The sequence below is a fragment of the Calypte anna genome, chromosome 5A, assembly GCF_003957555.1.
Source record: "Calypte anna isolate BGI_N300 chromosome 5A, bCalAnn1_v1.p, whole genome shotgun sequence".
Classification (NCBI taxonomy): Eukaryota; Metazoa; Chordata; class Aves; order Apodiformes; family Trochilidae; genus Calypte; species Calypte anna.
This window is the reverse complement of record NC_044251.1, coordinates 4,626,361-4,642,168: the sequence shown is the minus strand read 5'-3', so window position 1 is coordinate 4,642,168 and position 15,808 is coordinate 4,626,361. Positions and strand designations below refer to the sequence as shown.

The 15,808-nt window shown below is 41.1% G+C and overlaps 1 protein-coding gene across 1 annotated transcript in view; it reads left to right on the top strand.

Moving 5' to 3' along the window:
* Positions 1–1,882: 1,882 nt before the first annotated feature.
* Positions 1,883–15,808, top strand: part of LOC103534463 (transmembrane protein 263) — a 213,040-nt gene continuing 199,114 nt past the window's right edge. Inside the window, exon 1 of the mRNA XM_030452228.1 lies at positions 1,883–2,016. Within this exon, the coding sequence (XP_030308088.1) occupies positions 2,011–2,016 (6 nt within the window). The 5' untranslated portion in view covers positions 1,883–2,010. The remainder of the gene's footprint in view (positions 2,017–15,808) is intronic.

Sequence of the window (15,808 nt, the reverse complement as noted above, 5' to 3'; positions counted from 1 at the left end):
TTATTTCCGTTTTTCCCCCTAGATTTATCTATCATCCATCTATCATTTTTCAGCAAAATTGTTCCTTGAATGTTTTACAGGCATCACAAACAAGACAACTTCATGTTAACTTGTTTAAAAAACATAACATTTTATTTTATTGAGTTAGGAGCTTCCTGAGAAATCATGCTATGTTAATCTGAAATTTTGAATTTTAAACGTAGAAAAAATCATTATTTTGAACTTTACTGGAATGATTCATTTTACCTTGATGAGGGAGAAGAAAGTTTACTCTTCAAGCCTTTAGAATTTAGTCAATATTCTTTTACTGGGAATCAGGCTGTAATTTACATGATAAACACAACACAAACATGCTCTGTGTTTCCTTCTGCTCACTGACTGGAACACAGGAAATAAAAATCTAATGCAATCTCATTATACTAATACTATTAACAAGATTATGCAATATACACTTTATTATGTGGTGTTGAATAGAGAATTTTTATTTTGGTTATTACAGTTACTATTATATATATAAAATATATAGGGTAGTATCTCACATGCACACATCTATAGAACTAAGTGTGGCCAGTGAAAAATTCCCTGAATTCACTGGCTTCCACCACTGATCTCTGAGAAGATTCAGATGTTTGAAGCAAAATATGTGCTGAAGAAATTTTAAATTCTGCTATGAGAATCTGAGCCAGGAGAGTTGCAGAATATGTCCTCTGACAAGTGAACCAGAGAATTATTTAAGGCAGGGATGTGTTGTGACAAGCAAAGGAAAGATGTCTCTGTGGTTGGCAGCCCATGTGGGGTGAGGGAGTTACTTTGGTGTCTTTCAAGAGTTTCCTATTTAACAAAAAAATGAAAACTGGTCTTAGGGTGCCACTCAACCTCTCCAAGGAGGTTCTGCAGATTAGTAGACAGTATGAAACAAAGAAAACCCCAAACCATTTTTATACTGTGCACTGGGAGAAGGCATTTCTAGACTTTTAAGCTAGGGCATTTTTCCTTTTGTTGTTCTGAATAAATAGAGTCCACTGAAGAATGATTTAGAAGTCATACATGGCTGCCAAGGGCGTATTATTTAGAGAAGAAATTGCAAAGTTTCTAAGTAGAGGGGTAAAAAGACGAATCAATCTTTCCACTTTTGGATTCAACCACTTGTGAAGTTGTAGTTATGTTCTCCACATAACATATTAACTCAATAGTCAACTGTGGAATACTGCCAGATCAGAGAAAACTGAACTCCCATCACCATCACTCTTAATGTTGTTTCATCTCCCAATTCTAGCATCGTTACTTCAAACTACCTTTTCTTTCGGGTTTTCTGGTTTCCCTCATTGCAATGAACCATTTGCTAGCAGTTAACACATTTCTTCCCAAGTGTGGGACTGTGCACAAAACTTTTAAATTACAAACAACCAGACACCAGCAAGCACAGCTTGAAGCCAGAGCCTGGAGAAGACGCTCCTCGGCCAACCACTTTATTTGACTATGGTGGTACCAATTCATCACCTTTTGCTACATTCCCACCGGTATCCAACAGGGATTTGCGGTGGTGTGAATAGTTCACATTGTTGTAAAGCACTTTAACACCAAATGTCAGGAAACGTTTACACTGGAGTGCGGCTGTTGGGGTTTCTTGGAGAAGACTGCCCAAAGCTGCAACTTCTCGTCTCTGTCTCTCGGTGCAGGACTGACCACCACCCGCCAGCTCCCGGGACACCTCCAGGAGCAGGAGCAGGAGGAGTCCCCATGGCGGGGATGAACCCCGGGGACAGACACAGCCCCCCCCCCATAGCCCCCGACAAGATGGCGGCCCCTGACCCCAGCGCTTCCTCTTCCGGCCGGGGTTGCCATGGCGCTGCCCCCCATCAGCCCACCCTTCCCCCTCCCGCCGGTGTGTGTTTACATCGGGCAGGAGGAGCCGGAGACCCAGCGCCGGGGGAGACGGGGACGCAGCCGACGGCGACGGCCGCCAGCCCGCCTTTCATCCCCGTCGGGCGGTGCTCTGGGAGACGCGGGATGAAGGTGATGCTGGAGGCTCTCGCCAAGGCGCGGGTTCCTATCGGGGGAAGGAGGGGGGGATCGGCTGGGCCGTGGCGGCTCTCGGTGTCTGGGGCGGGGGACGAGGGGTAGGAGCCGGGCCGGTGTGATGACCCCGGCCCCGAGGCAGTAACTGGAGGCGGGAGGTGGTCGCTTCTGGCTACCTTAGCGAAGTACAACTTCCAGAAGCTTCTAACTTCGTGGGGGATGCGGTACCGCTACTTGGAAACGGCTCCCGGAAAAGACTTTCCCTCTTCTCCCATTAAAACCGGGATCGCTTCCTGTGGGGTTGTGAAGGGAGGGCGAGCGCGGTAAGACGGGGGAGGCTTGTGGCGAGGCAGAGAAACCGGGCCGGGCCGCTCCCCCTCGGGCCGCTCCCCCTCGGGCCGCTCCCCCTCGGGCCTCGTCGTGCCCCAGCAGCTGGAGCAGCACCAGGAGCAGCTCGGGATCTCACCGGTGCTGCTTATCCTGCAGGCCCTTCTGAGAGCATGGAGATGATCGTCGTCTTTCTCCTCAGTTCCCTGTGTAAACCCCCTGGGCAGCCTGGGCACTCAGCTGGGCTGGCCATAAAAGTAGCATAAAAGTAGCTGAGAGGTTGGCTCTTCAGTTGTGCTGGTTGGGAGTCAGCAGAGCTGCTTCTTGTTGTGTTTTTTCCCCCGTTATGTTCTGTCATATCTCTTTAATTTGCAGGTGTATGACTTTTGACACGGTTCCCTCTCTCGTTCATCAGTTTGAAATGCAAGCACACCAGGCATTCCCTGTCTCCTGAAATTGTCTAGCATTAAAAAAAAAAAAAAAAAGAAAAAATTATTGAACAGCTAGATTGTAAGCTCTTTGAGGCAGAAACTGTATGTAGCTATGGTCTGTACCTATCTTGATTGAGAAATTTGGCTTGGGCTTCTTCCAAGCCTCTGAGTCAGGTAAGTATCTGCTAGAAGTTCCCCAGCTTGTGCTGATGGTTGGGCAGTGGACCTGTATCCATCACTCCAGTTAACAGTTCTCGGCTAGCAGTGTCTGCAGCTGACTCAGGAAAGAAAAAGGGCAGTGTCCAAGTATCTGAAATAAATGTATCAAAAAAGAAAGTTTCCTTCTATGCATTGTTATTTGTTTCTTTTGCTTTTGTTCAAAACCTGATAGTAAAGAAGTGTTTTCTTTCTCTCTGAGTGCATGTTTGAATAGTGTGGGATAGCAAAAAAATTATATATATATATATATATATAAGGCAGTCATTGGTAAGCAGCCCTACAGCCCTGGGTGAATTGTTGATTTATCCTGCAAAACAAAAACCTTAGAGTGCTGGCTGAAAGTACATCCAGCCTGAGGCCAAAAGTGAAAATATTTTCTTCAGCTTCTGTTTTATTGCATGTAGAGTACACCGCAGATTATTCTTACTAAGACCATTGCTTCTGCTGATTTCCTCTTTTGTCCCACTGGAGTGAGAATAGCTTAGGGCTGTTTTAGGTTGTCTCACTCAAAATACAGCAAGATGTGTATGGAGTTATGTTCAGATCATAAGGAAGATGTGTGTGTTTAGGGGTAGAGCAAAACCAATCATTTATTGGGTATAAGCACAGTATAGGGCTTTTCAGTATAAAAGGGTTCACAGTTTTTCTCCAAGTGGGTCATTTCTTTCAGTAGATGTTTCTTTTCACATGTACCATCTTTTGTTGTAGCAGTTGCCTCAGTTTCCTCTATGTAAGATCATGGGAGTGCATAATTTAAAGTCTTAAGCTGGAGGAGATAATTAAATTTTTAATGAACAAGTGGAATACCTCCTAGTGGTTTTTGCCCCTTAAGAGGGAGAATAAAGAGGAAGCTGTGTGAGAGTTGGATCTGAATCTGTTTTATAGACCTGCTCACAAATAGCTCAGTGTGTCATTAAAACAAATGAGTTTAAGCTGATCATTGCAGGAAGTACATCAGGACCAAACTTCTTGAAAAGTAATCTTGTCTGTTTCTCCCCTAATTGTTACTATGTCTTGGGAAATACATCTGAGTTTGTGTATTTTTTAGCAGTAATTTCTCTTCGTTGCTGGTTAACAGGCTGCTAAGAAGACAGGGCTGTTGAAGCAAATAATGCTAGTGTGCATAAAGATGGTCTGCCTGCTTAGAAAAGAAAAAAAGCAAGGGAAGAGAAGTAAGATGAGGGGAATTCTGCTGTGAACGTGATTCCTTCAGGAGTCATCACTTAATGTCTGATTGTTGCTGAGGAAACAAATGCATTTTATTTTTGAAGTAACTCAAATAATGTAAGTATCCTGTTAAAAAGGTAGATGAAATAAAGTAGCATGGCAAAGGCATACTTTGATACCTGAGGTGCTGAGGCTAGATTTGAGTCAAGAAGGTCTCTATCCTTTGCTGGATGGTATCTCTGGGCTCTTTCAGGCTATGCAAAATATGAAACTGGTTGAAGAGCCTATTTCCTGCACTGCAGGATGGGAATGAGAGGCAGTCAGCTTGAAAGTGGACCATTCCTAGATGTAGGAATATTTGAGATATGTGATGAATAAATACACCAGGAGTGTATTCCTTTGACAGCAAGGAGATGCAGCTCTCCAGGCTGCATTAGGAGCCTGGGTAACAAGTCTGTCAGGTGAGGAGGAGTTTCATTCCTTAGGGAAAAGGAGATTTTTGGGGAGATGACCAAATCCCTGCCCATTCATCACATTGTCAGCAACCAATTACTCTCCTACAGTCCAGTATATTCCCAGTATTCTGTTGGTGGCTGAGTGCTGGATTTCTCAGGTCCTGGGCAGCACTGGAGAATCTGTGTCCTTGGGAACAGAACCTATTCTTCTTTTATTATTCTTATTTTATTCTTCTATTTATCTTCAACCTGTGAATGAACTGGGGCTTTAGGATGGTCCCTGGTGATGAACCTGGTATGGTTAGTGCTGCAGTGACTGTGTCTGACACTGCTTACTTCAATCCAAAACAGAGGACTGAAAAGCCTTCAGAGTGTCAGGTTGTACTGAAGTTGTTAGGGAAAGCAAGGTAAAAATGTGATTTCAGTGAAGTAGCTGCTCCCCTTTTCAGTGGATTGAAATGATGTTCCAAGCAGGATGAGAGCTTGTAGTGCTTTGGCATGTGCTCACATTTAAGTTAGGATTTTTGGGATGAGACAGGTGTCAGAAATGTGACATTTTCCTTTGAGAAACTTCCAGCTATATTTAAGGGAATGAATGTGAACTTTACTGCCTATAGTTGTTCTGGTTTTCTGACTGCCTGTGGTACATGATGTTGGCAGATGAATCCGAGATATCAGATAAAGGCAAGATATTTGGAAAAAAGAAGCATCAAAAGTTAAGGAAAACCTGAGTAAATATTTCTCTTGCTTGTACTTACAGGCAGCTCAGTTCCTGAAGGTTGTCAGAGATTGTCCTGTCTAAACTTGAAATGTGTGTAAATCTTCTTTCCCCATCTCTTTAATCCTGTTTAGCAGAGCTCTTGACAGTTGAAATGTAAAGTACTTGGGAAAGGAAGATCTTACAAAAATAAAGGATAAAAATGCTTTTTATGGAGTATATAATAATTTTTTTCTTTTTTTCCTTTCTTTTCTTTTTTTTTCCTTCCTCCCTCTCTTCCTCCCTCTCTTCCTCCCTCTCTTCCTCCCTCTCTTCCTCCCTCTCTTCCTCCCTCTCTTCCTCCCTCTCTTCCTCCCTCTCTTCCTCCCTCCCTCCCTCCCTCCCTCCCTCCCTCCCTCCCTCCCTCCCTCCCTTCCTCCCTTCCTCCCTTCCTCCCTCCCTTCCTCCCTTCCTCCCTTCCTCCCTTCCTCCCTTCCTCTCTTCCTCTCTCTCTGCGCCTCTTTTTCTTTTTTTCTTTTTTTTATTTTTTTCTTTTTTCTTTCTTCTTTTTTTCTTTTTTTTCCTTTTTTTTTCTTTTTTTCCTTTTTTTTTTCTTTTTTCCTTTTTTTTCTTTTTTTTTCTTTTTTCTTTTCTTTCTCTTTTTTTTCTCTTTTTTCTTTTTTTTTTTTTCTTTTTTCCCTGCCATGTAACCATGTAGTCATTTGTGACCATGATTGTCACACCTGGTTTTCATTATCAGTGACCTACCTTACAAACTTTCAGGCCTATTTTCTTTCCCAGTGTTTCAGAGATGGGAAGAGGTTAAATTGAAAGTTGTGGGCAAGGAACAGGTTTATGTTGATGAGAACAGCAGTAGAGAGAGCAGTTTCTTCAAAAGAAATGTTCTTTGTTGCCATTAGTGCACAGGTGCTTGTGTTAGCAAATCTTAGAATCTTAACATTTCTGCAGAGGTGCCTAAGGTCTAATGCAATTCTTTGGATTTCTTTGAATCTAAAAAATTATTTTGGAGGACAGAGCCTGTACACTTTGTAGCTCCTCAAAAGTAAAAGGCAGCCATTACCAGAAGCTATTGCTGACACAATTAATTTTAATTTTTCAGGTTTTTTTGGTTGTGTTCATAATGACCAACAGTTGTCTCTATCTGATGGCTGTGAAGTTGCTGAATGAAGTAACTCTGGTTGGAATCTTGAAGTTGTGGTCTTAATTCTTGCACTAAGTTTGGAAGAAAATGAGTTATCTATGAAGTCTGAAATAAAAGGGGCAAAGGAGGGCAACCAGGCTGGTGAAGGGACTCGAGCACAGATCCTATGAGGAGAGGCTGAGGGAGCTGGGGGTGTTCAGCCTGGAGAAGAGGAGGCTCAGGGGAGACCTCATCACTCTCCACAACTCCCTGAAAGGAGGTTGGAGCCAGGGGGGGGTTGGGCTCCTTTCCCAGGCAACTCTCAGCAAGACAAGAGGGCAGGGTCTCAAGTTGTGCCAGGGGAGGTTTAGGTTGGATATTAGAAAGAATTTCTTTACGGAGAGGGTGATCAGCCATTGGAATGGGCTGCCCAGGGAAGTAGTGGATTCTCCGTGTCTGGAGATATTTCAAAAGAGACTGGATGTGGCACTCAGTGCCATGGGCTGGGAACTGCAGCGGGAGTGGATCAAGGGTTGGACTTGATGATCTCTGAGGTCCCTTCCAACCCAGCCCATTTTATGATTCTAGGATTCTATGATTATTGCTGAGAAGTTTAAGGCTTGCAGGCTGTGTGTGAAACTGGAGAGCTTGATAGGACCAAAGATGAAGTGTTTGTTCTGTAGAGCAAGTACACATTTTATTGGAAATGTTTCTCCTTTAAAACACTTCAACAATAAATGCATGGAGCAACAAAAACACTGATCTAAAAGAGCTGTGATCTGTGTTCAGAACTCATTTGTAAGGAATGAAATATTTACTTAGGCATTTGTGTGATAAATACATCATATTACAATCTCCCAGCTAATTCAGAAGTGTTTTATGTTTTGCAGACAAACAATTTTGAAATCCCCAGTGAAATAAGGAACCAGGAATAAGTTCTGGATTGAATAAAATATTTTTAACCTCCATTTCTGGTGTTTAAAATTACTTTTGGTGCTTTTTGGATCAACCTTCAAATGGATTTGAAGCTTTTTTTTCTTTCTTTTTGTCTAATTTTTTAAAAAATTAAGATTTTGGTGAGATGACTTGTGTTTCAAATGATTCCAATGTGTTTTGCAAGCTGGGTTACACAGTTATGTACTTTGAGTACAAGTTTTATGATAGACATTCCTGTGTTTGAACTGTAAGAGCTCTTGAAAAATTAGCTAAATTTTGACTCATTAAAGGCAATAGTTGTGCACCTTTAAGGAAATAAATACATGGAACTTGGGTAGTTCAAACAGGCCATATGAAACCACTCCTATAGGATACTACTTCATGCATCTTCTGTGAGTGTTGTTTGGGTTTGTTTGTTTGGAATTATGACCCTGGAGAGGATAATGATTCATAGAATCATAGAATCATAGAATCCTAGGGGTTGGAAGGGACCTCGAAAGATCATCTAGTCCAACCCCCCCTGCCAGAGCAGGGCCACCTAGAGCACTTCGCATAGGAACGTGTCCAGGCAGGTTTTGAATGTCTCCAGTGAAGGAGACTCCACGACCCCCCTGGGCAGCCTGTTCCAGGGCTCTGTCACCCTTACAGGAAAAAAAGTTTTCCGGATATTCAACTTGAACCTCCTGTGCTCCAATTTACACCCATTACCCCTTGTCCTATCACTGGTCACCACTGAGAAGAGCCTAACTCCATCTCCCTGACACTCACCCCTTACTTATTTGAAAACATTGATGAGGTCACCCCTCAGTCTCCTTTTCTCCAAACTAAAGAGACCCAGCTCCCTCAGCCTTTCCTCATAAGGGAGATGTTCCACTCCCTTAATCATCTTAGTAGCTCTGCGCTGGACTCTTTCAAGCACTTCCCTGTCCTTCTTGAACTGAGGGGCCCAGAACTGGACACAATACTCCAGGTGCGGCCTCACCAATGCAGAATAGAGGGGGAGGAGAACCTCTCTTGACCTACTAACCACACCCTTTCTAATGCACCCCAGGATGCCATTGGCCTTCTTGGCCACAAGGGCACATTGCTGGCTCATGGTCATCCTCTTGTCTACCAGGACCCCCAGGTCTCTTTCACCTACACTGCTCTCCAGCAGGTCAGCCCCCAACCTATACTGGGACATCGTGTTGTTCTTCCCCAAATGCAAAACTCTACACTTCCCCTTGTTGAATTTCATCATGTTTCTCTCTGCCCAACTCTCCAGCCTGTCAAGGGTACTACTTTTAAAAACTTCATCATGATTAAGAAAATCTTAATTACCTCTGTCATATAGGCTGATATTATTAAGCAAAGAATTTCTTGGTTTTAGTTCAGACAAATTTCTCATGCTGTTTGCAGCTTTCTAGAGTGGTGCTCCCACATCTCATTAGGAAAATGGAAGATGTTCTTTATGCAGTGTGAATTATCTCTTTTCTTTACTCTGAGTAAAACTGGAATTAATCAATAAATACAATTGCCAAGCACCATGCTGGAGAAAATACATTTATACTACATTTGCTAATTTTAGTTATGTAGAAAGTGCAATACACCTGTGAGTCATTAAGTCTTTTTTATTGCTTGCTTTTGCTTCTCCAACTCAGATGTCTGAATTTTTTTTCTCTGAATTCTTTGACAAACAGTGAATGGCAGGATGTAGGAAGGCTTCTTCCCCCCAACCTTACCTAAATCAGTGAATGGTCAGTTACCCATATGAATTAATTGCTATTTCTGAGAGACTGTGATTAGTAATTACTTAATTGCTTTCAGCTTGTTTTGCTGTGATGCAGGGAGGTGCTTTGGTTGTGCATCATTCTGTGTCCCATTCCTCTGGGGCAGAGGTTGTTGGGTGTTCCTGTAATGGCTGTTTTTCCTATTTCCTATTCCTAGGAAATTTTCCTATTTCCTGTTTTCCTATTACCTGCATTTAAGGATTGCTTATTTTTAAGGATTGTTTGAGTTATGCTGTGCAGTGACATTTCATAGAATCATAGAATCATAGAATTAGCCGGGTTGGAAGGGACCTCAGAGATCATCTAGTCCAACCCTTGACCCACCGGAGCAGTTGCTAGACCATGGCACTGAGTGCCACATCCAGTCTTTTTTTAAATGTCTCCAGGGACGGAGAATCTACCACCTCACCGGGCAGTCCATTCCATAGCCTAATCACCCTCTCCGTGAAGAAATTCTTTCTAATATCTAACCTAGACCTCCCCTGGCACAACTTAAGACTGTGTCCTCTTGTCTTGTTGAAGGTCGTCTGTGAAAAGAGTCCAGTTCCCACCTCGCTACAACCTCCTTTCAGGGAGTTGTAGACAGCAATGAGGTCTCCCCTGAGCCTCCTCTTCTTCAGGCTGAACAGCACCAGCTCCCTCAGCCTCTCCTCATAGGGCCTGTGCTCGAGTCCCTTCACCAGCCTGGTTGCCCTCCTTTGGACCCGCTCCAGGACCTCTACATCCTTCTTAAACTGAGACAAATGCAGTTCAGCACAGTTTCTGGATATAAACAGTGTTCTGGAGAAGACATAACTTTCCTTGTGGAGATGGCAGTTAAAGTAGGATTGACAGTAAGTTATGCAGCTTCTTTCAGGGTAACTTTCCAGATTTTAGCCTGCTGCATGCTATCCTTTTGGTAATTACACTGCATAACCTGCTCAGTGTTGAGTGTTCTCCTTGGGGCCAGTTCAGTACATGATGAAATGAAGTGTGGTTTGTTTGTGGGGGTTTTTTTGTTTGTTTGACTGGTTTTTTGCGTTGGGTTTTTTTGTTTGGTTGGTTTTGTTTGCTTCCTTTTTTGTTTGTTTGGTTTTTTAATTAAAAATATATCTTGCTTCCTGCTTTCTGTGCTAACATTGATTTAGTAGGTAATATTAAGATGGAAAAATAAATGGCTGATCAAGACAAAATTCAGTACAATAATTAGTTGAATTAGCAGACTCTGTTGGCTTTTTGATGTCTAAGTGGTGTTATCTGCCCCACAAAAAGTATGAATATATAAAGTGTAAACCAGACTGTTTGCTGCCACTAGGTTGTAGTGGTGTCATTAGTGCTGTTAAAAATTACTTATGCCAAGTAAACATTAATTAGGGTTACTCATGTTACAAAGTTGTTTTATTGCTCTAGAAATAGGATTTGACTCTTCTGCTGAGAAAATAGAACTCAGTCTTGATTTGCAATTTGCAACATTAAAATCTGCTCTTGCCTCTCTCCTGTTGTCAAGACAAAAGAAATTGTTGTTAAAATTGTAGCCTCCCTAATGTACTTGTCCAAATGCAAAGAGCAGCAAATAATCCAAGCAATGTTTCCCATTTCAAGTTCTTTCTTATAGTGTACTTTGCACAAAGTGCTATAATTTTACACTACTGTCATCCTCAGCATTTCTATTTCTGTACTTTCCTTTAGTGTTCTAGGGGATTTATAACTGCAACTCAAATTCCCCTTGGGCTGAAACCTGGCACAGAAGCTCTCATTATGAGTAAACCTTGTTTTGCAAAATTAAAAGCAAAGCATCCATCAAGAGGCTTTCTTAAATCTATAGGAAAGCAGGGAGAAAAAAAAAGTTTACGGTTGCAGATCAATTTTTTTACCCCTGCAGGAAAAATCTATTTGACTTTGAAAACCCCTGAGGTGTGGGTGTGCAGTCAATAGTGATGGCAGCTTCAGAGGAACCTTCCTATTACATTCAGAAAACTTTAAATTGAAGACTTAGTTCCCCAGCATGCTGAAAGTTCATTGCTGCAACAGATACCTGTCTAACAAAGGTATAATGATAGTTTTAAACTGTTTGGGTTTTGGGTTTTTTGTTTTTTTGTTTTTTTTAAAATAGTTTTCCACTGTCTGAGCTTGGTTATCTAAGCAATAGTGTATAAGGATATTGTTGGGTAGTTTAACTTCTGCTCAACTTAAGTATCTGGAAACCCTCAGCTCCCTGGAAGAGGTTGATCATGTTGAACTACCTAAGGTAGTGTCTGCTTGTTTAAAATCCTGTTACTTTTTAAACAAAGTTTTGGTTTGTTTTTTTTCCCCTGTAGGCATTGAGGCTTAATGTAACTGTATAGATGGAGAGGACATTCTGAGCCACGAGGAACATTCAGATATGGAAAATGAAATAAGTTGATTAAACATGAAATATCCAAGATAAGTTCTGAGAAATTTCCTAACAGTGATTGGCTAGAGGAAAGATCCCAAATCAGTGATGTTAATGATGTCATTGTAGGACAGCATGATGCAAGGTCAGTTCACTTTTCACTATTACTGGCTCTGAGAAGCCCTTTGGCCTCTGCATGCAGTCAGCCAGCTCACAGTGTCCTCTCTCACCTGTTTGGAGGTAGAGAACCTGCAATGAGAAGAGCTGTGGTTTTTGTGGTTTAGAAAGGAGCAAAGTATACAAATGTGGAGGAGAATGTGGTTTTTAGCCTTGTGGGCATGCAATAAGAATTCTTTAAACATAATGCAAGAGTAGTCAATCATTTCATAGAATCATAGAATCGACTGGGTTGGAAGGGACCTCAGAGATCATCAAGTCCAACCCTTGATCCACTCCCGCTGCAGTTCCCAGCCCATGGCACTGAGTGCCACATCCAGTCTCTTTTGAAATATCTCCAGACACGGAGAATCCACTACTTCCCTGGGCAGCCCATTCCAATGGCTGATCACCCTCTCCAGAAAGAAATTCTTTCTAATCTCCAACCTAAGCCTCCCCTGGCACAACTTGAGACCGTGCCAAGATAGTTCTAAAAAATCCTTGTAGTTTCCCAAAGCACCTAACAAGCTCTCATCTTCTTTGGGATTATTTTGCATGTTTCTTCCCCCAGGCCTGCCAAGTCTTGTAATTCTTTAGGGGTTCATTTGTCCTTTGTAGCTATCAGTTGAGAAGTATCTGGTGCTGAATAGAAAAGTTTTTGGACCTGTGCTCGGAAAGCTTCTGACAGAAATCACAGATGTGATTTGCTGTGATTTGAATGGGAAAGAAGTGAGATTCTAGGCTCACATCCAGCATGGAATTAAATGTAAAGATGAATGTCAGAATGGAAAATCTGGAGTAAAATGTTCAGGAGCAAGAATGGAAATATGGAAATATGAAAATCTGAGTCAGAAAATATATGCTGTATTTACTTGAAAGTGCACAGGGAAAGTAGTAGCTCAAGCTGCAGATTTTAGAATAATTTTCAAATAGCAGTCTCTGAAGTGAGGCACTGAACTGCTGCTGAAATTGTGACTCTGAGCTTAACATAAATTCCTCCAGATTCTGTTTTACAACAGGGAAGTGATTACTAATAAAATTCAGTATAATGGAGAAGAGTATTCATGTTGTGAATTTTCTTTTGGCTTTGCTTATGTGGTTTGGTGGTGATTATGTTTATTTTTTTTAAATACCATGTTGCTAGGGGTTGAGTAGCAATGGAAAGAAGGAATATAAGATATATGCTTCTCCTTGGCTGGGAACAGCAGTCTTAAACTGCTGGTAGTAGTTTAAGGTAAGTAGTCATAAAGTAGTTTAAGGTAGTAGTCATAAACTGAAGGAAACTTGGAGATATTTGCCCTAAACTAATTCAATTTCAGCAATAATTTTTTAACAGGGTGGATTTTTTATCTTTGATTCTGCTTTCCCACATGGTGATTTGTTTGGGGGCTTTATTTTTTGTTTGCTGTTAGCCTAATTCTGACTCAGTGAACAGTCAGTTATCAGACTCAGTTTAAGATCATGTACTGTAGTTAATGTAAATAATAGAATTTAAAATAGAAAAATAGAATCTAAAAGGCCCAAAAGTAGTGGTGCAGGGTAGATTGTTGTTTTTGCTTCAAGATGGTCTGTAGGGGCTTATAAAAAACATTTCCAGTGTTGATTTACCTGTTTGGGCATTTGCAGTCACAGCCTCACGTTGCTATTTGACTTATGTGAAAAATGGTTGTGTGGTGTTGGGATTGCTTCTGAATTATTTTCAAATACTTTTTGAATACTTAATACTCTTCTGAGACTGCAATAGGCTATTTTAATGGCTGACCATGCTGAGAGCATTTGTTAATACAAATGTTGTGATAATTGCAGCTTTTAGTTTCAGTGTCATGAAGATAACACAGTACCTAAGGAAAATGAGCCTCACTGAACCAGGGACTTTCTTCCTTTCTGTCATGCATGGATTTATCACAGCATTTTTTAGCTTCCTTGTAGTTCTTTGGAACTGTTGGATGGGACAGAGTGAGCTAACTTTAAACTGGCCCATCCACAGCTTCAGTTTGGAGTGATGGGTGTTGCTTCTTTGAGTTAACTTTTGGTCAACTTAGATCTTGGTTTAATACAGAACATATAAATTGGCACTAAATCTGAAAATAGTGCTCATAGGTTGAAACCAACAACTGTGACTTAGTTATGAATCTTCCTAGAAGATAATTTCCTGGCATTTTTGATTACTGTAGATTACTGTGCTGCCAGAACTGCAGATATCTCAGGTGGGAATTAGAAAGCTGGCAGCAGACCTGGTGAGTTAAACTCTGCATATACAACTAAAAAAGCAAAGGACTTGCTAGTGTAAGATACAATGACATTGTAAAGAACCTTTTAATCTTATTAATGACATCTGCCAGTGTTAGAGCCTTAAGTATTACTTCCAGTTATGGATATGAGAACCTAGGATCTCATTTACTGTTGTCTGTTTTACATTTTGATTTCTTAGTGAAATTCAGTACCAGCACTCTGCACACTTATTCACTGGTCTCAGTGGTTAAGTTCTGATGCACAGATGTTTACAAATGCCTAGAGGCTCCCTGTGTGGTAGGTGATTATATATATATATCTATATATATATAGTGATAAGGTATCAGTGAAATAAGAATGTGGGTTATTCTATAGAAAACATTTTAGGAAATAGGAGATCTCAGGATTTAAGGTTTCTTGCAAGACAGTTCCTGAAAAAGTTAAGTTTGTATCTCCTTTACATGCTGTGCTTCAGTCTATGCTGTTTTCAGTTTTTAACATTATATTTTGAAATAAAAAAATCAGCTTTTTCAGTGTTTTTTTGAGAATTTTCTAAAAAAAAAAATAATACAGGAAATGGGTACAAAATATAGGTCCAAGTGTGTCAGAGTTTTAGCCAGTAACTAGATGACTGATACTCTGTTATTCACCCCAGGGGAAGATGAAGGATGGAGTAAGGGAAATAGACTTTAAGGTTGGAAGAAAAAAATTGGGTAGGTTTAATGGTGGTGTCCCAGGCAGGGTTTTTCTGTCCTGGTTCACCCAAGCCAGGACAAAGTTTTGAGCTGTAGGGAAGTGCACGATGGCAGTGTTTCAGCTGTGGACTTCATAGTGGTCTCCAGTGAGCTCCATTTCCCTCACAGCTGGATTTGTTAATATTTCTTAGAGCTAAGGTTGACCTTCAGCTAAGATAAATGTTAATTTTAGGGTAGTTTTGTCAATGGTAATCACCATACTGGAGAGATGTGTTGCTAGTGATCAGAGTTCATGCATAAGGAAAAAAAAACCCCAACACCAAGACTAAGTTTCTGTTTTCCCTCTTGACTATACCAGCATTCTAAAAGAGGAGAATTGGTTAGTTTGTTGGATGTTGGTTCGTTGGTTGGTTGGTTATTATTTTGTTTGTTTGTTCTGGTGTTATGGTGGTTTGTAAGTTTGGTTCTGAGTTGTTTTGTTTTTTAAATGGAACTCCATAGCTGGGGGTGAGGGGGGTGTGTGTGTGGTATTTTCTCTTTGATAGTTTGAAACTGAAAAGCACTTCACTTTTATGTCTCCACAAGTTAGGAAAATACCTGCAAAGTGAGCTCAGTAACCTTAAATGCAAGTGAATCCTCAGTCTACAAATCTGATAACTCTGCTCACATCCATCAGCAACACTGCAGTCCCTTACAGGATCCTGGAGTCTAGAAAGTGGAAATTCAGAACTTTGGAGGGCAAACTGGTAGTTTTGTAGAAATGATTGGTTTAACATATTACACAAGCAGGCACAAATGCATGTGTAGGAGCATGGAGGGGAAAACTACATGATCAGTGGACCCAGATGGGTAGAAGGATTCTAAAGAAGTTTGCTTTGTCTTCCTTTGAAAAGTGAAGCATAGGACTTCTAGTATAACATAGATTGGTCTCCAGGCCACAGAGACCAGCTTACTCTTCCAGCTCTTCCAGCTAATGGTGAATCTGCTGCCACCCTTGGTAAATGGGGACTTGAACTTATTATTTCATTGTGTGTTTTAGAAATAGTAATTTAAAAATTGTGCTTCACTGTTCAGTTTCTGGTTTTTAGTTTACTCAGACCCTTTTAACTTTGCTTGCTAGCTTGAGGGGCCATCTTTTTTGTCCCTTTTTTTCCCCCCCTCCCCTTCCTCTAAGTTAATTCACCATGAACAAATCTCCCAGAAGTTTTCTT